The sequence below is a fragment of the Salvelinus alpinus genome, chromosome 14 (genome assembly GCF_045679555.1).
Source record: "Salvelinus alpinus chromosome 14, SLU_Salpinus.1, whole genome shotgun sequence".
Lineage (NCBI taxonomy): Eukaryota > Metazoa > Chordata > Actinopteri > Salmoniformes > Salmonidae > Salvelinus > Salvelinus alpinus.
In genome coordinates, this window is record NC_092099.1 from 20,405,696 (window position 1) to 20,429,554 (window position 23,859).

A 23,859-nucleotide genomic window follows, 5' to 3' on the forward strand; every position below is an offset into this window, starting at 1 on the left:
CCTGAGGGGCCCCGTGTTGAGGATCAGCGTGGAAGATGAGTTGTTGCCCACTCTTACCACCTGGGGGTGGCCCGTCAGGAAGTTCAGGATCCAGTTGCAGAGGGAGGTGTTTAGTCCAGGGGTGCTTAGCTTAGTGATGATCTTTGTGGGCACTATGTTGTTGAATGCTTAGCTGTAGTCAATGAACAGCATTCTCACATAGGTGTTCCTTTTGTCCAGGTGGGGAAGGGCAGTGTGGAATGCGATTAAGATTGCATCATCTATGGAACTGTTGGGGCCGTATGCAAATTGGAATTGGTCTAGGGTTTCCAGGATGATAGTGATGATGTGAGCCATGACCAGCCTTTGAAAGCACTTCATGGCTACCGACGTGAGTGCAATGGGGCGGTAGTCATTTAGGCAGGTTACCTTCGCTTTCTTGGGCACAGCGACTACGATGGTCTGCTTGAAACATGTAGGTATTACAGACTCGGTCAGGGAGAGGTTAAAAATGTCAGTGAAGACACTTGCCAGTTGTACACGTCCTGGTAATTTGTCTGGCCCGTGGCCTTGGGAATGTTGACCTGTTTAAAGATCTTGCTTATATCGGCTATGCAGAGCGTGATCACACAGTCGTCCGGAACAGCTGGTGCTCTCATGTATGGTTCAGTGTTGCTTGCCTAGAAGTGAGCATAAATGGCATTTAGTCCATCTGGATTGGCTCACGTCACTTGGCAGCTCGTGGCTGGATTTCCCTTTGCAAGCCCTGCCACATCCGACGAGCGTCAGAGCCGGTGTAGTAGGATTCAATCTTAGTCCTGTATTGACGCTCTACCTATAGATTTTGCGGTGACATAATGTCCCCATGAGTGACAGAACACTGACCAACCCCTACACTCCAAATGTTAAGCTTGCTGCCCCAACACCACAGAAAGCACTGAGCTAGGCTGAAACAAATGCATTTTGGAGCTGCCTTACTCAAGAAAGCAAAAAAGAGACCATATTTGCATGCAGCTTTATTATTATTATTATTTTTACATTGATTTTAAACGGATATGTGACACGTATTAATGCCAAAATAACATGCTAAACAGGTGGGGCTCAAAAGAGGTGGGGCTCTACCCCGCTCTAAAACAGCATAAAAAGAAATGCCTTCAGAAAGAGGGAAGCAAATCAGGTGAGAACTTATAATAACCCAAATAATATGTGCCACTGCACCCAGAGTACACCTGGTTGGGGGAACCAATCAGCTTGCTGAACACATTTGACTTACTGTAGCTGCAAGGGGAATTTGAGTTGCTCTTCACTTGTGATTGAGGAGAGAAGAGTTGAGTCATTACATACGGAAACAAAGCGATGCATAAAAACATCCTAATAATAGACAGGCATTTGCAGTTTCATTAAACTTCCTTTTTTTGCCTGCTGGAAGCTAGATACGGACAACGACCAGGCACTACTTATTTGATAAGATTTTCAAAGCTCACAAGGAATCAACAGTAAATAATATGGTAAGTTTGATTTATTTCAATTTTAGCATTGAAGATGGTTAGGATGTACTTTCTCAAGTGGCAATTTTTTTCAATTAAAGTGATATGATTATCTGATTTTGCTCACAATGTTATGTGCCTTCATTTAAATTGACTACCACCAATTGACACTTTGGATTTAGATACACCAAATTGTTAATTTGGTAGAAATGCACATGTTTATATGGCCTTAAATCTGCAGATTTAATCTGCAGCCATGTCCTAAGCCTCCAACATTGTCTCCCACTACCGCAAGTGAACATTTGCACAAGATCTCCTTGAAGGGGAGAATCGTCTGCAACCAGCCACTCTCACAAGATGGAACTCTCAACTGATGATTAGAACATTTTTCAACACGGATGTAGAACAGCTTGGCACCAAGCTTTCCATGCACATGAAGTATGTCCTCACTGGTGCTGTGGACATTCTAACCCCGTTAGATATTTGTACCTTTATTTAACTAGGCAAGTCGGTTAAGAACAAATTCTTATTTTACAATGACGGCCTACCCCGGCCAAACCCTCCCTTAACCTGGATGACCCCGGGCCAATTGTGCGCCGCCCTATGGGACTCCTGATCACAGCCAATTGTGATAAAGGCCGGGATTCAACCAGGGTCTGTAGTGGTGCCTCTAGCACTGAGATGCAGTGCCTTAGACCACTGCGCCACTACTTAAAAAGGTTGCCACAGATTGTGTGCAAGGATCACCGTCACACTCAGCTACATCCTTCCATGCATCAGAGGAATGCTTAAACATCTAGTCCACTGGTTCTCAATCCTGGTCCTGGGGACCCAAAGGGGTGACACATTTTTGTTTTGCCCTAGCACTACACAGCTGATTCAAATGATCAACTCATCAAAACTCTTTGATGATTTGAACCAGCTGTGTAATGCTAGGACAAAAAACAAAAATGTGCACCCCTTTAGGTCCCCAGGACCAGGATTGAGAACCACTGACTAACCAACTGCTCCACAATGGAAATATTGTCAAAGACCTGAAACAAGCAGTTGACAAGCGCCTGACTGTTTATGAGCAGAAGAAACCATACCAGATTGCCTTAGTCTTAGATACACACTTTAACTGGCATTGTGCAATGCCACTGAGAAGCCTACCTTTACTTCAGACATAAAGAGTCTTACCACAAAGTTCACCAGCACTACACAAGATGTCCCACACGGTGAGCCACCACCTCCAGCGAAGAAAAGTCGATTGGACACGCTGTTTGGTTTCATGGAACAACCAAGCACGGCAGCATGTACTCCAAATCTCATCACCCCATATCTTCCACCAACTACTGATCCTCTGAAATTCTAGAATACACAAAGTCAAACATACCCAACACTGAGCAGAATTGCTGTTGAGTACCTACATATCCCAGCATCCTCTGCAGCTGTGGAGTTGCTTTTCAGCATTGGAGGGCATATCTTCAGACCAGATCACTGCTCAATGTCCAACTCGCTTTCTGAAACCCTGATGTTTTTTTAAATGTAACATGGCATCTTGTCCTCTTTCATAAAACACCAATGTAATTTATGGGCTGCATATTGTGATTAAAAAATGAAATACGACTTATACATATTAAGTTGTTTGTTATTTCAAATGTAACTAATAAGTACAATACATTCACAACTATTTTCAAATGTATTGTGTTCAAATGTATTTTGTTCAAATACGTCTAATGATATTTATTTTTATAAATTATATATACATACCAATACTTTCCAAATTGTATTTTCAAATACATTTCAAAATTCAAGTACTTTTTTTTAAGTAGAGGTTATCTAAATAGTTTTTTTGAAATGTATTGAAAAGTTATTGAAATACCTGAAATAGTTTTTTTAACCCATTTCTGCATCATAATCATAAAAAAGTATTTTAATAGCTTTCTTGGTTTTATTGATCTATACAATATATGAAATACTTTTGTCCACCGTCTAGCATTAAAAAACAATAGATAGATATATCTAAATCCCTAAAACATGTCACTACACCTCTACACATCACCAGTGGGACAAGCCAATTTGCTAGCCCCCAGTAGTTTCTACAATGCATTCACATATATCTGTTGCAATAGAAAGGACTTACAATAGAATGACCCTATTGCAATAGAGTGGCCAGAAAATGTGTGAGTGTAGGTCTACTCCACACAAATGGTTAAAGTCAATAAGTAAGTAATCATTATATTTCCATACTCACACGTTTGTACTGTTTGCTTACAGGATGCTACCACCTGCTGGTTACAGTTGGCTCCCTTGTTCCTATGTCACTTCCTGGTACCTACCTCATGTCATTGGATGTCACGGCAGTTTCCATGTGACGTTACGGTCAATACTACCAATACCACGGATGACATCATCTTTAATTGTGAGGAGCGTCGACTGAAAAAGGTACCTGTTGGCATCACCAGGAATGTGACCGTGCTGGACCTATCAGAAAACAACATCAGAAATGTATCTCTTGATGCATTTTCTAATCTGGAGAACCTGACCCTTCTCAATCTCAACTCTGTCAACAAAAAAGGTGACACACACATCGCTGAAGGTGCCTTCAAAAATCTGACAAACCTGCAGGACCTAAGGCTTAATGGCAATGGCCTCATCAAAATTCCTCAAAATCTCCCACTCATTCTGGATAAACTCATGCTGGACAATAACAAGATCAATTTCTCGAATATGAGCAACCTTGTCGGTATACAACATGTGAAGGAGCTGTACTTATCCAAAAATTGCTATTACTGGAATCCCTGTGAGACTGACTTTACTATTGGAAATGGCACCTTCTCAGTATTGACTAACTTGAAGGTTTTGATGTTGGCCTATAATAATTTAACTCATGTTCCAAAAGGACTGCCAAGCTCTATACAAGAATTACACCTCGATTCGAACAAGATACAGCAAATTGCTGAGGATGATTTCCTTGGACTAACCCATCTAACAATCCTGGAATTACAGGGAAACTGTCCACGATGTTCCAATGCTCCATATCCTTGTGTTCCCTGTCCTAATGATTCTCTGGATATTCATCCTCATGCATTTCATGGTCTTACACAGTTACAGACACTGCACCTAGCAGGCAACTCACTTCGTTTCATCAATAACTCCTGGTTTGAGAGCTTGAACAATCTTACACATCTGTTCCTGTCTTATAATTACTTAACAAATACTATCACCAATGGAACCTTTTTTAGCTATCTACCAAAGCTAGAAAAGATTGATTTGTCATTTAATTATGATTTGCTTGCCTACCCTGAAACCCTACAGCTTTCAAAAAACTTTTCACAATTGGTGTCTCTTACAACATTACATATAATGGGTTTTGTTTTCAGGGAAATTCATTTAGAAACACTCAGACCGCTTTATGAACTCAAGCATCTTTCAGTGTTGAACATCGGAACTAACTTTATTGTTCGATCTGATTCCCACATATTCAACAAATTCTCAAACTCAAGTCTCAAAGTCATATATCTTGCGGAAAACAGGCTTTATCCAATTTCAGTGAATGAGTCCCCAGGTTGTGGCACAGGCAGCAACTTAAAGTCGGTGTTGTACACGTCGCCACTGACTGGATATTATTCCAATTCAAGGGACTTTTCTTATGGAATAAATCACAACCTTGTGAAGCCAGAATGCTTTATCTCTGGTCGAGTGCTGGTCCTTAGTTCAAATAATCTATTTTTCATTTCTCCAAAGCAATTTGAGGGCTATGGTGACATTGCATGTCTAAACTTATCAAGAAATGGATTTTCAGCAGCATTGAACGGGACAGAGTTCACCTCATTACCAGACCTAACATATCTCGACCTGTCCTTTAACAAGATTGACCTGGCCTATGACAACGCCTTCAAGGAATTAAAGAAACTCGAAATATTAGACCTAAGCTACAACAGCCACTATTTTGAAGTGTCTGGTGTGACACATAATTTACATTTTTTGAAAAATCTACCAACTTTGAAAGTATTGAATATGTCACACAATAACATTTTTACATTAACCACTAAGCAGATGACAAGCACATCTTTAAAAGAACTTCAATTTCAACACAATTTGTTGGCTACATTATGGAAAGAGGGGGATGACTCATACAACAGCCTTTTTAAAAAGCTGACGAATTTGACCTATCTGGATATTTCATTTAACAGCATTGAGAAGATCCCATCAAAAGTCTATGAAAACATACCATATACCCTTCAAAAACTATGTATTAGTCATAATTCACTCGGCCATTTTGATTGGGATAAACTGGCAGGTTTTCAACAACTGAATTTCCTGGATCTAAGCTACAATTCTTTATTTCATGTGTCAGCAAATCTCTCAAACTTCACAGACACACTTCAAATTCTTGACTTAAGCCACAATCAGATTTTTCATCTCTCTCTGGGATTTCTTAGGGGTGCTCAAAGCCTTCAGATACTTGACCTCAGCTACAACCAACTGACTATCATCAACGAGACCACCTTCCTATCGGGCCCTGAAAACTACATGAAAACCTTGTCCTTGCAAGGTAATCCATTCCAGTGTACCTGTGATTTACTAGAGTTCATCCTGTGGATAGAAGAGAACAAAAACGTGGAGATCCCCAAACTGGCCAGTGAGGTGACCTGCAACATGCCAGCCAAAATGAGAGGCCAACCAATGATACTGTTTGACATTAAAGAATGCATCAAGGACAACATAGCCTTCCTGATTTACTCCCTCTCCACTTCCTTGATCATGTTCACTGTGGTCATCACTATGGCAGCCCATGTGTTTTATTGGGATGCCTCCTATATTCTATACTATCTGAGGGCAAAGCTGAAGGGCTACCATTCGTTGAGGTCAACAACAACAGACAATCTCTATGATGCCTTTGTTACCTACGACACCAGAGACCCGTTGGTGTCAGACTGGGTACTGAACCAACTGCGGGTGCAGCTGGAAGAGAGGGGGGAGAGACACCTGCCTCTCTGTCTGGAGGAACGAGACTGGGCCCCTGGGGTCCCCCTGATAGACAACCTCTTCCAGAGCATTCAACAGAGCCGCAAGACTGTCTTTGTGCTGACCAAGGCTTACATCAAGACTGGGAACTTCAGGATGGCTGTGTACCTGGCCCACCAGAGGTTGCTGGATGAGAACATAGATGTGATTGTGTTGGTTCTCCTGGAACCCGTGCTGCAGCACTCTCACTTCCTCCTTCTGCGGCGGCGTCTGTGTGGGAGGAGTGTTCTAGAGTGGCCCCAGACTGCAGCCGCTGAGACCTGGTTCTGGCAGCACCTAAGGAACGCTGTCAGGTTAGACAACCAGGTGATGTACAACACGATCTACTCCAGGTACTTCACCAGCAAGTAGAGCACAGTCCAGACCAGAGACTCAAGAGGAAAGAGTCTTTCTCACCCAAATAGACTGAGCAGTTACACACACAAACTGCGATACCTTTTACAAGCTCTGACTCTGACTATATCAGTTTTTCTAACTATGCAGTGAATAATATGGATGATACTGTATATCTGAAATCAACAATATGTATATTAATGTGCTATTCATTGTTCTAACACTATGGCCACCAGTAACTGTGCATTATAGTTGTGGTTCAGTTTTTCAGTCTTATGCTGTCTATGGGTAGTAGATAGTTCTATTCCTATTTGTTTTTGTCAATACATTCAAACTGCATGCCATTTGTAAGTAGATATCTGATTTTAAAAAGGATGACTTGGTGCAGTCAGTCTATGGGCATCCGTCTTTATATGACAACAGGAAGTGAACTAGTCTTAAGTTCCTGTTTCTTTAGGATCAGATGAGGATGTGAATCTGAAGCCATGGTGCTAGCCTGTCAGTGGCACTTCTTTCTTTATTTCTTTTTACTTAGAAAACTATAGGCTACAGTGATTAAACTGAACCGGTATTGTTACAACACACTATTTTATTATATTAATCAAAACATTGTTTAGGGAATTTCTTGTAAATGTGGACGATACATTGAACTACAGGGTCACAGCATCAAGGTCCCTTGTGATAATTGAAAATGCATTATCTAAATGTAATCAATGACATAGGGATCTGTAGCATATTACAGTTGCATAGCCTCCAGACAAGTAGGCTTATGTTTCTAACGCAAACCAATAAACGCCAGTGTTACCACCTGGTGTAATACAATGTAAATCCACAGGATGTCATCATTGAGACAATCAGGAAGAGTTACTTATGCGGTGACAGTGGACTGTTTTGTGTTGGCAGCGCAATGCTCTAATATCAAATCAGATAAAATTCAAGGTCTAATACGTTAAACGAATAAAACCATAACTATTATGTATGCTCTCTCGCTTGTAAATATTGATGTAATATTCCAACCAAGATTAACTCAAGAGTGAAGGAACGTGACGTCATGTTCAACATTTGCATATTGCGGACTATAATAGACCTTGCTTGATTTACTCGCCTTCACTTGTTCTCTGCGCAATCAGGATTGAGACACATCAGTAGCCAGTACAACTCCGGTGAGTGCACAAACACATTATCTGTTGTCATAAGCTCTGCATAGACGGTTTTTCTAAACGACTTTACAGCACTACAATACGTTGGTTAAACTAGGCTACAAATGGTCGAATCGCAGCAAAAAGGTGTAAAACCTAATGCATTAGAGGATACTCACTTAAAATGTATATGTTGAAAGCCCTATTCAATGGCATGTAATTGTATTTTGTATACATTTTAAATGGCTAACCCAGTCTCAGGCGAGATGCTGAACCGACTCTGAGTGTATCACATCCGGCGGTGATTGGGAGTCCCATAGGGCGGCGCACAATTGGCCCAGCGTCGTATGGGTTTGGCTGGGGAAGGCCTTCATTGTAATTACAAAATGTTCATAACTGACTTGCCAAGTTAAATTAAATGTAGTTGGAATTTAGGCTTATGTCGATTTTTGTAGCGTTCATGGACTGTAGCCTTGGTTAATGTTGCATAAAATATTATTTTGGTGTTTTGCCAATATGACAAAGCAAAGTTCCAAATGTTTGTCTTAAAGGTCGACGCCACTTGCTTCATATTGTCTTTTGAGATTCTGCGAAGTAGGGCGGTGGTTCTTCCGCCTGCCTGCAGACGGCTTGCACAGAATGTCAGTTACTTTCTCTAGTCATGGCGCTGATAACGAGCACGTGCTCGGAGTAAACGCCCTAATGAAATTTGCCTTGTTTTTATATAAAAGCAATAATGGATTTGTTGTAATTGTCGGATGCATGTCCTGACAATTCATCGCCCATGTGCTGTAGATCAATGAGAAAGAAACTGTCTGCCTTAGGAGGTTGTTTAGATTATATGGGCAATATAAGAGTAGCATTTGAGGGAAGCAATGCAAAAAAAACATTTAAAGGCCTGGTATCATATTTGCAAATGTATCTAATATCTAGAGTAACTTATCTTGCTGCCTATTCATTCAAATTGAAAACAAATTGTTTCATATATTTTACCAGATCCTTTGCAAACATGTCTGACAAGCCAGATCTCGCTGAAGTCTCTAACTTCGACAAGACCAAGTTGAAGAAGACCGAGACGCAAGAGAAAAACCCCTTGCCCACCAAAGAAAGTAAGATTGGTGCTAGGTTTATTCTACTTAATAGCACATCACTTGTAGAATTGGTGTTTACCTTACTAACAAAATGACCAGTTAAACACTTCAGCGTACAAACGGACACTAAAACAAATGTTCCCTTCATTGCAGCCATCGAACAGGAGAAGAAAGCAACAGCATGAAGCCCAAGCCTCTGCTATGCACTGTACATTCCACAAGCATTGTATTTTCACCTCTTAGCTGTGTAACCCAAAACCTAAGTTGCATTGTGATTGGACAAAAGCAATGACTGTACAGCCCCTCCCTAGAACTTATTTTTTTATTTTTATTTTTACATAGTCTGAAAACAACTACTGACTGGCACTCTTTGACTAGGAGGATGTGTTGCGTGTCTCTACTCACTTCCAGCACTGTCACCTGTCCCTGCTGTGTCCCCTGCTTCCAGCCACTTGTGGTTGTGAAGGGAAGAGCATGGGTGTGATATCTGCCCAACCCGGGGACCCACAATTCTGACGTGTAATTCAGCTTCTGGCAACCTGAAATGCTTTCAAATAAAGCAGTGTTTTGTTTTTCTTGTTCAAATTGTTTTGTATAAATTCAATTCTTGGAATGCAGAAGTTTGTTTTGATATGCAAATAAAGATATATAACGCTTTCTTTGGGTGAACGGTTATTTTCATACATTTTGAATATGCTTAAACTAGTTTCAGTGATCACCTTGCCTCTTGTAAATGTATTTTGTGCATCTGTAAAGTAAAACTCTGCACATTAGGCAAGGTTGTATATACCAACTTATTTGGTATATATTTTGGCGTCCTGGAATCTGCATCAAAAGCCTGAGCAATCACAACCGCCAGAATCCAAGCAATGTTTTACTGAGCTGCTGTGGACTTTAGAGCACTACTAAGTGGATGAGCAGACATTGCCTCTGTCTACAGCCTGTGCTGGCACAGTGCACCCGCCAACTGACCTAGAAAAACACCTGTGGCAATATTTACTGCAGACGGCTTAACGGTCTACCTGCCCGAGCAAAACGATGCACCCTTTGGCGTTGGTCTGGGCTGGTGTACTCCATCCTTTACTGTTGGGCTGGAATTAACTTTTGTCGTTGTACTTGGTCTTTGAGGGACAGGTCCCTGTATGAATACTAGTCCCTTGGAGTTATCAGCGTTTATTATTCTCGCTATTGAGATTACCACATGTTTGCCACCAATTGCTTGGATACTAAGATACAGGGGTTACTGGTTATTTAAATCATCCACAATCCTAATTATTTTAAGTTTTATGGTCTGGATTGCTGTTACTGATTTGTCTCCATGACATTCATTCCATTGAACGGGTCTTGAGCTGCAACCTGGTGTCCCCATTCCTCCAGGACACAATGACCTCATGTATCAGATCAATGAGGTCAAATCACATTTAATATAGGGTACTTTCTGATATTACTCCCCATGGGGGATTAAATGTACTGTACAAAAGTGTAAAAATGCACAGCAAACTGTAGACCCATATCTGCATTTATGACTTCTGACATCAACTCAGGCAGATTACAAGCTGTTGTAATGTCCTTTATTAAGACACTAACCTCAAGCTCTTATCTCATTAAACCACCCCCACCATGACTCAGGCCAGACGTGCACGTCCTGCTCTGACCCAGGCGTATGGTGGAGTCCATATCCTCTTTGGATAAGTCAGGAGCATCCTGAGCCCCACCCCCCCACAGCGCTATGGCACAGCATAATACATCACAGTAAAACCCAACACAGATTGGCCCAGCCTAGGGAAACTATAGCCTCTAGCCCAGCCCATCTTAGTCAACTTCAGTCCAGTGTAGAGTCCATCCCAGATCAGCCTGGTACAGCCCTGCACAGGACATCTTCCTCTCAGCTGCACCAGGCCATTGTTCACTCAGTCCATAATAGCAGGAACCCCCTCTCCCCGCTGTGATGCAGCTATTTCAGAGCAGAGAGCCAGCTGACGTAGACACATTGAAAGACTCCCCCTCCGCTGTCATAGCGTCCTCCTACTCAACTAAAAAAGAAACGTTCTCTCACTGTCAACTGCATTTATTTTCAGCAAACTTAACGTGTAAATATTTGTATGACCATAAGATTCAACAACTGAACAAACAGAACAAGTTCCACAGTCATGTGACTAACAGAAAGGGAATAATGTGTCCCTGAACAAAGGGGGGGTCAAAATCAAAAGTAACAATCAGTATCTGGTGTGGCCACCAGCTGCATTAAGTACTGCAGTGCATCTCCTCATGGACTGCACCAGATTTGCCAGTTCTTGCTGTGAGATGTTATCCCACTCTTCCACCTAGGCACCTGCAAGTTCCCGGACATTTCTGTGGGGAATGCTCAGTGGGATTGAGATCCGGGCTCTTTGCTGTCCATGGCAGAACACTGACATTCCTCTCTTGCAGGAAATCACACACAGAACGAGTAGTATGGCTGGGGGCATTGTCATGCTGGAGGGTCATGTCAGGATGAGCCTGCAGGAAGGGTACCACATGAGGGAGGAGAATGTCTTCCCTGTAACGCACAGTGTTGAGATTACCTACAATGACAACAAGCTCAGTCCGATGATGCTGTGACACACCGCCCCAGACATTGACGGACCCTCCACCTCCAAATCGATCCCGTTCCAGAGTACAGGCCTCGGTGTAACGCTCATTCCTTCGACAATAAACACGAATCCAACCATCACTCCTGGTGAGACAAAACCGTGACTCGTCAGTGAAGAGCACTTTTTGCCAGTCCTGTCTGGTCCAGCGATGGTGGGTTTGTGCCCATAGGTGGTGATGTTGCCGGTGATGTCTGGTGAGAACCTGCCTTACAACAGGCCTACAAGCCCTCAGTCCAGCCTCTCTCAGCCTATTGCGGACAGTCTGAGCACTGATGGAGGGATTGTGCATTCCTGGTGTAACTTGGGCAGATGTTGTTGCCATCCTGTACCTGTCCCGCAGGTGTGATGTTCGGATGTACCGATCCTGTGCAGGTGTTGTTACACGTGGTCTGCCACTGCGAGGACGATCAGCTGTCCGTTCTGTCTCCCTGTAGCGCTGTCTTAGGCGTCTCACAGTACGGACATGGCAATTTTTTGCCCTGGCCACATCTGCAGTCCTCATGCCTCCTTGCAGCATGCATAAGGCACGTTCATGCAGATGAGCAGGGACCCTGGGCATTTTTCTCTTGGTGTTTTTTAGAGTCAGTAGAAAGGCCTCTTTAGTGTCCTAAGTTTTCATAATTGTGACCTTAATTGCCTACCGTCTGTAAGCTGTTAGTGTTTTAACGACCATTCCACAGGTGCATGTTCATTAATTGTTTATGGTTCATTGAACAAGCATGGGAAACAGTGTTTAAACCCTTTACAGTGTAGATCTGTGAAGTAATTTGGATTTTTACAAATTATCTTTGAAAGACAGGGTCCTGAAAAAGGTACGTTTCATTTTTGCTGAGTTTACTACCTTGGGCAAGACTACTGTTTCAATGTGGTGGAGGGAGTGCAGTCTTCCCATGCAAGCTATCACACACATACTCACACACCCACCCACCACACACAGAGATTCTGGTGTGAGCTAAGAGAGATATGAGTAGCTTGATAAAATACAGCTCCAGAAAGATGGGTGCTGCTGACTTAGTGTTGTCAAATTTACTGTACAAAAACACGTAAAGTGTTGCTTCTGTGTTTCATGAGCTGAAATTAAACATCACAGAAATGTTCCATACGCACAAAAAGCTTTTCTCACAAATTTGTTTACATCCATATTAGCGAGCAAGATAAGATAATACATTCATCCACCTGACAGGTGTGGCATATCAAGAAGCTGATTGAACAGCCTGATCATTACACAGGTGCACCTTGTGCTGGGGACAATATAACACCACTCTAAAAGATCCACTTTTGTCACACAACGCCAAGGATGTCTCAAGTTGATGGCATGCTGACTGCAGGAATGTCCACCACAGCTGTTGCCATGGAATTGAATGTTAATCTCTCTACCTAGAATTTGGCAGTACGTCCAACTGGCCTCACAACCGCAGAACATGTGTAACCACACTAGCCCAGGACCTCCACATCCGACTTCTTCACCTGCGAAATCATCTGAGATCAGCCACCCGGACAGCTGATGAAACTGTGGGTTTGCACAACTGAAGAATTTCAGCACAAACTGTCAGAAATAGTCTCAGGGAACCTCATCTGCATGCCCGTCGTCCGCATCGTAACCGACTTCAGTGGGAAAATGCTCGACTTCGATGGCCTTTGGCACGGTGGAGAAGTCTGCTCTTCATGGATAAATCCCGGTTTCAACTGTACCGGGCAGATAGTAGACGTTTGGGCGAAAAGTTTACTGATGTCAACGTTGTGAACAGCGTGCCCCATGGTGGCAGTAAGGTTATGGTATGGGCAGGCATAAACTATGGACAACGAACACAATTACATTTTATCAATGGCAATTTGAATGCACCGTGATGCGATCCTGAGGCTAATTGTCGTGCCATTCATCCGCCACCATCACCTCATGTTTCAGCATGATAATGCACGGCCCCATGTCACAAGGATCTGTACACAATTCCTGGAAGCTAAAAATGTACCAGTTATTCCATGGCGTGCATACTCACCAGACATTTCACCCATTGAGCATATCTGGAATGCTCTGGGTTGATGTGTACGACAGCGTGTTCCAGTTCCTGCCAATATCCAGCAACTTCGCACAGCCATTAAAGAGGAGTGGGATAACATTCCACAGGCCACAATTAACAGCCTGATGAACTCTGCGAAGGAGATCTGTCGCGCGGCATGAGGTAAATAGTGGTCACACCAGATATGGACTGGTTTTCTGATACAAGCCCCTACCTTTTTTTAAGGTATCTGTGACCCAGTCATGTGAAATCCATAGATTAGGGCCTAATGAATAATTTCAGTTGACTGATTTCCTTATATGAACTGTACCTCAGTAAAATCTTTGAGATTGCTACGTTGCATTTTTATATTTTCGTTCAGTATGGTAGCGACAATGTTGGTGGAGTAGTGAACTACATGTAGTTTAACTACCTTTTTCAGTAGCTTGTTGGTAGTTGAACCAAATTCAAATCTAGGCAGTGTTTTCCATAGTTAATTACTTTTTTGTGATGTAGTGGTGTAGCTAACTACTTGAACTACACAATACTTTTTTTGCCAAAATGAAATACGGGTGAAGTGGGCAAGGATTTCCATTCTTTTTTGGCATCAGACCTGCATTTCTCAATTGAAAAATTGTTTCGGTGTTTAATAGGATGATTTGCATATTCCATATGATCCCAAAGTGAACTGTTCCTACAATTTGTAGTCTGTGACATTTCAGATTGACATATGATAATTCTTCAAGTAGTTTGGATGTAGTGAACTACTTTTTCAAAGTAACTTTAGTTTAGATTTTCTTAAGGGTAGATTAAGGGTAGCTTAACTTCTTCCAGTTTGAAGTAATTAGTTGCTTGGTAAACTATGTTTTCAGAGTAGCTTCCCCAGCACTGGGTAGCGATGATGAATTTGCCAGTCTGGTGTATTTGTTATTTAAGACCTGGAGCAGTTACACACTCCATTACACACTCCATTGAGCAGGCTTTTTCAATGGAAATGTAGTATATACACAATGCAGAGGCGGCAGAGAGTGTGGTTTCCTGTGTCTACTGTGGCCTTGGGACGAACTGCTCAGTAATGAGGGGTGACAGGTACACAGTTGTTCTGCCTGAACCTAATCCAAGGTGACAGGCAGCGTCTAGGTCATGTGCTCTAATATACAGTACAGGAGAGACAGCGACACTGGCAACACAGGTGCCACTGCGCTGTAGGGAAATAGCAGGGGCAAACAAGTTTGAACCCTCCACTTTGTGTTTGAATTGGTTCAGGGTCTAACAGCAGGCTACACTGTAGAGGAAGATGCCCTTGCCATGCTGCCAGGTCATGTCAAATCCAGTTGTAGAATCTGAATAATTATCTTCTTCTAGCTTGTTGATTTTGTCAACAGTAACTACACCTTGGGATACTGTTGTTGTTAGGGGATGTCGTCATCCACCATGGATCATCATCTGACCTATAATCTAAGCATTTATCTCATATAGGGATAATGTGATTCCTGATTCCTGCTTACAAGCTAAAATTAAAGCAGGAAGCACCAGTGACTCGGTCTATAAAAAAAGTGGTCAGATGAAGCAGATGCTAAACTACAGGACGGTTTTGCTATCACAGACTGGAACATGTTCCGGGATTCTTCTGATGGCATTGAGGAGTACACCACATCAGTAACTGGCTTTATTAATAAGTCCATCGAGGACGTCATCCCCACAGTGATTGTACGTACATACCCCAACCAGAAGCCATGGAATAGAGGCAACATTCGCACTGAGCTAAAGGGTGGAGCTGCTGCTTTCAAGGTGCAGGACTCTAACCCGGAAGCTTACAAGAAATCCTGCTATGCCCTGCGACGAACCATCAAACAGGCAAAGCGTCAATACAGGGCTAAGATTGACTCATACTACACCGGCTCCGTCGCACGTCTTATGTGGCAGGGCTTGCAACCTATTACAGACTACAAAGGGAAGCACAGCGCAAGCTGCTCAGTGACACGAGCCTACCAGACGAGCTAAATCACTTCTATGCTCGCTTCGAGGCAACCAACACAGAGGCATGCATGAGAGCATCAGCTGTTCTGGACGACTGTGTGATCATGCTCTCCGTAGCCGACATGAGTAAGACCTTTAAACAGGTCAACATACACAAGGCTGCGGGGCCAGACGAATTACCAGGACGTGTGCTCCGGGCATGTGCTGACCAACTGGCAGGTGTCTTTGCTGACATTTTCAACATGTCCCTGATTGAGTCTGTAATACCAACATGTTTCAAGCAGACCACCATAGTCCCTGTGCCCAAGAACACAAAGGCAACCTGCCTAAATGACTACAGACCCGTAGCACTCACATCCGTAGCCATGAAGTGCTTTGAAAGGTTGGTAATGGCTCACATCAACACCATTATCCCAGAAACCCCAGACCCACTCCAATTTGCATACCGCCCAAACAGATCCACAGATGATGCAATCTTTATTGCACTCCACACTGCCCTTTCCCACCTGAACAAAAGGAACACTTATGTGAGAATGCTATTCATTGATTACAGCTCAGCGTTCAACACCATAGTACCCTCAAAGCTTATCACTAAGCTAAGGATCCTGGGACTTAACACCTCCCTCTGCAACTAGATCCTGGACTTCCTGACGGGCCACCCCCAGGTGGTTTGGGTAGGTAGCAACACATCTGCCACGCTGATCCTCAACACTGGCGCTCCCCAGGGGTGCCTGCTCAGTCCCCTCCTGTACTCTCTGTTCACCCACGACTGCATGGCCAGGCACGACTCCAACACCATCATTAAGTTTGCAGACGACACAACAGTGGTAGGCCTGATCACCGACAACGACGAGACAGTCTATAGGGAGGAGGTTTCACGCCCTGACCATAGAGAGCTGTTTATTCTATATGTTGGTTGGGGCGTGATAGTGACTAGGGTGGGTCATCTAGGTGATTAGTGATTTATGTTGGCCTGGTATGATTCCCAATCAGAGACAGCTGTTTATCGTTGTCTCTGATTGGGAATCATATTTAGGCAGCCAATTCCCCATCGTTCTTTGTGGGATCTTGTCTATGTCTAGTTGCCTGCGAGCACTACATAGCTTCACGTTTCGTTGCTCTTTGTTATTTTTGTTTGTGAGTTTCATCGGAATAAAACATGTGGAACTCTATGCATGCTGCGCCTTGGTCTACTCATTTCGACGAACGTAACAGGAGGTCAGAGACCTGGCCAGGTGGTGCAAGAATAACAACCTATCCCTCAACGTAACCAAGACTAAGGAGATGATTGTAGACTACAGGAAAAGGAGGACCGAGCACGCCCCCATTCTCATTGACGGGGCTGTAGTGGAGCAGGTTGTGAGCTTCAAGTTCCTTGGTGTCCACATCAACAACAAACTAGAATGGTCCAAACACACCAGACAGTCATGAAGAGGGCACGACAAAGCCTATTCCCCCTCAAACTAAAAAGATTTGGCATGGGTCCTGAGATCCTCAAAAGGTTCTACAGCTGCAACATCGAGAGCATCCTGACTGGTTGCATCACTGCCTGGTATGGCAATTGCTCTGCCTCTGACCGCAAGGCACTCTCAACAGTTTTTACCCCCAAGCCATAAGACTCCTGAACAGGTAATCAAATGGCTACCCGGACTATTTGCATTGTGTGCCCCCCCCAACCCCTCTTTTTACGCTGTTGCTTCTCTCTTTTTATCATATATGCATAGTCACTTTAACTATACATTCATGTACATACTACCTCAATTGGGCCGACCAACCAGTGCTACCGCACATTGGCTAACCAGGCTATCTGCATTGTGTCCCACCCGCTAACCCCTCCTTTACGCTACTGCTACTCTCTGTTCATCATATATGCATAGTCACTTTAACCATATCTACATGTACATACTACCTCAATCAGCCTGTGTCTGTATGTAGCCTCGCTACTTTTATAGCCTAGCTACTATATATAGCCTGTCTTTTTACTGTTTTATTTCTTTACCTACCTATTGTTCACCTAATACCTTTTTTGCACTATTGGTTAGAGCCCGTAAGTAAGCATTTCACTGTAAGGTCTACACCTGTTGTATTCTGTGCACGTGACAAATAAACTTTGATTTTATTTGTATACATTGGGGGACTGTGACACAAATACACAGAAACATCACTGTTCGTGTATTTTTTTCAACAGATTATAGTCCGACATCAGCTTATGACTGATCATTACATAATGGAAAGCCCAGTGTTTTTGCTGGGTTTAAGGATTTAACTGTTGGTCTTGGTGCCCTCATTTTCCATGTCCATGTAGTTTTTGAGGAGGAGTGGGTGGATGTGCCCTCATTCTGTGGACACAAGACAAATGATCATTGCCCCCATGGCATTGCCCCTATGACACACATATACTGTGGCACACCTAGGCTCTGCAGATGGGGGGTTCTGCCAGTGGCTTGCCCCTGGCTATCTGCCTGCTGAAGGTGTGAGTGTGGAGCAGCATTAGAGGACTTGTTTAGTGGCTGTCAGTAGAAATGAGGTCCTGAGTGTCTGATGGGACTGTTTTGTGTTCTACTCCCTCTGTGAAGGGGCTGCAGCTGCGTCTTTTCACTGTGTGTGTGTCCGTGTCTCGCAAATGACTTCCAGGCCTGCATCGAGCATGCACAGAACATAACAGCTGTGCTGAAATGACAACAATGGTTTGTGCTCAGGGCAGGGCACAAGTTCACATGGCTCGTTTTGATTCCCAGGCCTCATTTAATCCAAAGTCCTTTTCTAGTGAACATGGTGCTGTTTATTTTCTATTTGCCGTTTTGAGGAAAAACAATGGCTGTCACAATGAAAATGCCTCCTATAAGGCGACATACTAATCAGCAAACCATACAGACAGACAGAATAAAATGTGACATAAAGCAATAGAAGATTAGGGTGAGGTTATCTAGATCAAGATATGTTATTTTTAGAATAATAATCATAATAGAGAGGAATACTCAGAGCAAACCTTTAGGATCCAATGAACCCTCAAAACACTATACAATACTAGGGGTTCTGTTATTTAGCTGTGCTGCAGAACCGTTACACATCTGCAGTGCCAACCTCTCCTCCCCCTCCCTCTCTATGTAGGCTCCAGTCACAACAGGCCTTCAGTGTCCAAACACAATGTGGACAGACACAACGGCCGAACTCCGGCGGAACACAGCAGCCCATGCCACACACCCTGGGGGTGAGGCGCTACCACGCCAGCCAGGGACGCTACCACCCTTCTGTGCCCTCACTGACACTAATTAATTGAGTAACTGTTCGTTATATCAAAACACTTTCCAAAGACGGGCTATTTCAAAATACCATATGTCAATGTTGGGATCCTACTCATATTATTTCCCATTGTCATTTGCCACAGAAATTACATATTTTATAACTACAATGTTTGGTGATTCTGACTAATGTGTAGTATTTATGTAAAGCTGTTTAGGACCAAAGAGCAAGGGTTTTATCTTGGTATCTTGGTGGAATAGATGAGCATATGTTAGTGAACAATTGCTGCTTTTCAGTGTGAAACCTGCCCCAAAGTGCCCCTTCAGCCAACCCAAACAGTAAATAAACTGTTTGAATGTATGGCTAATCCATTGCAGTCTCTGACTAATAGGACTTCAAACTAACAGGGTAACTTCAACTCCTCCTCTGCCCAATCTGGGGCTCCCTTCCTCCATCCACTGATGTTTTCATGGGCTTCTCTGGACCGTGATGCCATTGCTATTATCTACACAGTGAAGGAGAGACAGTTGTCCAGAGAAAGGGATGCGAAATGGTGACTCCACACAGTCACACTGAGAGGTCATTGTGATGATTTTGGCCCAGAGCGAGGACCAGGAGGCCATCTGCCAGTGTTGTGACGGGACGGCACTCGCCTCTCTGACTGACTGGACCGGGTGTGGGCTGCAGTTTAGCTGTCTCTCTCTCTCTGGGAGAAACACAGATGTCTTTGAGCCCCTGGCTGCCACAGCCTCAGCCTCATGATGGCCGGAGTGTCAATCTAATCAAGAGCTTGGAGTATCATGCCACATTGATGCTGTGGCTACTGTACTATGGTCTGTCTATACTATCCAGTAATGAAGACATACTATCTTGTCAATGCTCATCTCTACAGAATTATAATTATTTGATGCTTCATAACAGAGCCATATATTTAAATACTTGACAACATTCTCATTGTGAAAAAGTTCAGAAAATAAATAGTACAGTATGATACAAATCCACAACAAACTCTCTAAGCCATCAAATACTGTACCCCCCCTCAAGCCATAAATAAACGAGAAAAACTGTACTGAAATTCATTAACGGAATGTCATACAGATACTTCACTGCATCAGCAAGTAATTTTCTGAACAGGAAACACTGCAGGGTGAAAGAGACTGGTTCCTACACGTTAGTATTACTCGTTATACAAGAGGAAGTTGCAAGCGGTGCCAGAATAACTGCAGCTAGCAGCCTCTGTTGTGGCGAAAAATTGTATCTCTGTTTCTGTGTTCAGTCTCAGAGCTTAATGGCCAGGTCCTTCTTTCTCTCTCTGTTTCCATGGTAGCAGACAGGTGCTTTTACTGAGACGGGTGTGGTTCACAATTCGAAATCAATGAGCATTGGTTGATGTATATGGTTTTGAGGATACATAGAATGAAATATTTCCACATTTCCAAGAGGAACAAATGGAAAGTAGTTCATAATTGTTTTGCTGTCGAATATTGCTGATTCACCCATAGATAAGTGTCGTATAAATTCAGTACTGAGAGACTTGGTCATTTCTTGAAACAATCACCCTTATTTAATATCGATTAATTATTGAAATAATGAAACGGTCGACCCTACACTCTGAAGTGTGTTGCCGAGTGCTTAACTTAAAATGCTTAGTCAGACTGGTTCCAACTCCCATAAGCCACTTTGGTTATCTACACAGGATGGTGTTTAACCCCCAACCCGGCTTAGTTTCCCAGATGCCAGGAAGATGAGACAATGAAGCATTGTTCTAATCTCTTCCAGGCTATCACACACACCACATCTTGTCTATGAAATGCCAACTTTAGGTTTTTATCACCAAGCCATTGTCAGCTCAAGCTATCTCTAGCAAAACCCATTTTCCTTCACCATACGCCCAGACTATCTGCAGGAAGCTAGAGTGGAAACCATCTTTTTAACAGTTGCCAGCCCAAGCTTCAAAAGACTCCTCTCAGTTAACTCAGAAAGGTAGAGAGAGAGTCCTAAGAACCTTACTCTATTTCATAAAACAACCATTTGGTGCATAAACATAACATAATCTTGTAATTATTGTACCACATAAGTTAATAATAATTTTCAGTCCACATTTTCATGTCACTTCTCACCAATCTAACAAAAACCAGCGTTATACACAGTCATATACTGTATATCTTGAACATGTAAGATACATCTACACAGTCAGCTATCATATATACTGTAATCTTAATAGTTGTACTATCACTGGGGGGCTTGAGACACTGCTATTCTATTTCTGGTAGGTCTTGTACACTGTTGCAACTTGCAAGTTGGAAACAATGCGAGTGGATTTAGCTCTATGGACCATTTTCAGTAGTTCAGTTGTCAGAAAGTTAGTTCCTCAGTGCTGATTATAGTTCCTGTTTATAACTATTGCAGTCAGTCAACAGCCTGGAACTATGCTATTGGTCTTCTCACCACAGCCCTTTACAGAAATGCCCAAAATAAACTAAAAAGATTATCAAGAGTGATCATACAGTGTTATACTTCAGTGAGACAATATGGTTATATTAAAGGCCGAGTACAAGCAAAAACATGATTTCCCTATATTTTATATATACACTGAGCATACAAAACATTAAGATCACCTGCTCTTTCCATGACATAGACTGACCAGCTGAATCGAGGTGAAAGCTATGATCCCTTATGTCACTTAAATCGGTGTATATTAAGTGGGGGAGATGGGTTAAAGAATAATTTTTAAGCATTGAGAATACTGAGACATGGATTGTGTATGTGTGCCAATCATGGGCAAAAAATATATATTTAAGTGCCTTTGAACGGGGTATGGTAGTAGGTGCCAGGCGCACCGGTTTGAGTGTGTCAAGAACTGCAACGCTACAGGGTTTTTCACACTCAACAGTGTCCCGTGTGTATCAAGAATGGTCCACCACCCAAAGGACATCCAGAAAACGTGACACAACTGTGTGAAGCATTGGAGTCAACATGGGCCAGCATCCTTGTGGAATGGTTTCGACACCTTATAGACTCCATGCCCTGAAGAATTGAGCCTGTTCTGAGGGCAAAAAGGGGATGCAACTCAATATTAGGAAGGTGTTCCTGTTTGGTATACGTCAACACTATGAGGTTGAAATAATACTGACATAGTGAAAATGATGATAATGCCTTTTTAGTGTAAGAGCTGTTTGAAAAGACTGTCTGAAATGTTTGCCTGTTTATGTGGGATGGAGTTTTGGCCTGCCTGGTGACAACACCAGGTAGTAAATTTGTTATTAGACAAATAAGAAAGAAAGTTACAAACCTCTCTGCCAAACAAAGCACATTTTCAGTTTACCCCTCCCTACTCAGACCACTCCCAGACAGTCCTAGCTAAATTCTTGCTTGAGAAATTGCTCCTTGCTAAGAAGCTATTTCTGTTTGAAAACAATCACAGTAAGGTACCTGTTACCCAGAAATGATTTGATACTGAGATAAAAAGGGTTGCATTGAACCTTTAATCTATAACAACTAACAACATTATGAAATCCGGTCCACTTAACTCATCATATTGGGTTGTGAAAAACATTTGTCTCATTATGAATCATTCAAAAGCATATAAAGTAAGTGATTCAATAATAATTCACTATCAGGTAATTAGTGAATTATGATGCCACATAAACATGCAATTTGTCTCTCAACTGGGCTGACTGGATACTTGCCCAGTTAGGAAAAGCCTCCTTTTAATTTGCAAACAAGCAGGTGACAAATCTTGGCATATGGTCAACCTTCATACAAGCCCTCAACTGTTCCACAGCACAAGTTAGCTTACCTTCCAAGAATGGTCGGAACTGGAGAATTAGAACAAGGGGAGGAGGGGAAACTCCCTCTTTTTTTAAACACGGTGGTGGACTATTTTCTGCCTGAGAGGTTGACAGTGTATTGAGCGGGTGAGGACTCGAAACCTCCTCCCTGGGGAATGTTAGGGTGAAAGTGGCAATTTACCTGTCCAAGCAGGCAGGCACACAGGTCACATCTCTGCAGGCACAACCCACATCTGGCACGGACAACATTTACACCCTGGAGGTTGTGTTTAACTGTTAATGAACAACAATTGCGCTGGAGTTGTGGTTTAGGGTGTTGTATTATATAACACAAAATTGTCTCTTCACTAAAGTGACTACAAATCATATAGATAACCTCTCGAATTCCAAAACTCAGCAGATAAACAATACATTGTCAGTATCAGTACTAGAATGTGCACAGCAGTGTGCTATGGAAATATCCCCTGACTAAGAAACAAATAAACATACCCACCTAACCTTTGAGGAAATGCCATTGTTGAAATGTCAATGCCTTGTTATACTCTGCTGAACAGATACCAGCAATTTACATGCCTAAAGACATTCATTCATCGATGAGTGAAAATAATGGTTATGAAATAAAACTGAGCAGAGAGGTTTAGTGTTGGCTTCAGTAGGCTTAGGCAGAGGCAGAGAACATATTCTTCATAGGAAATCCAGAGAGCCCATGTTTGTTTATGTTAGTGTGGGTTTCCATCTTGACTGTATTTAATGGGAAAAGCACAATTCTCTGGAACAGTGTCAACATCACAAAACTATTCTTGACTCCACTTAGTTAATTTGATAATGATCAACATTAGTCGCCCCAAAACAGAGGGCAGATACTCATTGAAATATGCATCACCCCGTATGGAAAAGATATTGAAGAATTTAACAAGATTTGTATATGCTCAACCTGGAACTTGTAAGTAATACATATGGCAGCAAATACATATACAAGATTAATATCGGACTTATACGAGTGGTTAACATTTAGACATAACAGAAATGTTGCGTGTATTATATAAAAAGCAGAGAAGAGATATGTAATCTAAGCCTTCTAAGGTCTCACATATATGGGACATGCAAATTTCAAAGCACTTGCATACCACTGTCTGACGTCATTGACACATGCAATGCGATACTTATTGAAAA

General features: G+C 42.6%; 2 protein-coding genes across 2 annotated transcripts; both read left to right on the plus strand.

Moving 5' to 3' along the window:
* The first annotated feature begins 1,173 nt into the window (after positions 1 to 1,173).
* On the plus strand, positions 1,174 to 7,634 carry LOC139538575 (toll-like receptor 8). The gene is made up of 2 exons (XM_071340757.1): positions 1,174 to 1,487; positions 3,726 to 7,634. The coding sequence occupies exons 1-2, from the start codon at positions 1,485 to 1,487 to the stop codon at positions 6,828 to 6,830; spliced, it is 3,108 nt and encodes a 1,035-aa protein (XP_071196858.1). The 5' UTR covers positions 1,174 to 1,484; the 3' UTR covers positions 6,831 to 7,634.
* Positions 7,635 to 7,822: 188 nt separating this feature from the next.
* LOC139538579 (thymosin beta-12) lies at positions 7,823 to 9,699 on the plus strand. The gene is made up of 3 exons (XM_071340762.1): positions 7,823 to 7,975; positions 8,948 to 9,060; positions 9,196 to 9,699. The coding sequence occupies exons 2-3, from the start codon at positions 8,961 to 8,963 to the stop codon at positions 9,225 to 9,227; spliced, it is 132 nt and encodes a 43-aa protein (XP_071196863.1). The 5' UTR covers positions 7,823 to 7,975; positions 8,948 to 8,960; the 3' UTR covers positions 9,228 to 9,699.
* Positions 9,700 to 23,859: the final 14,160 nt, after the last annotated feature.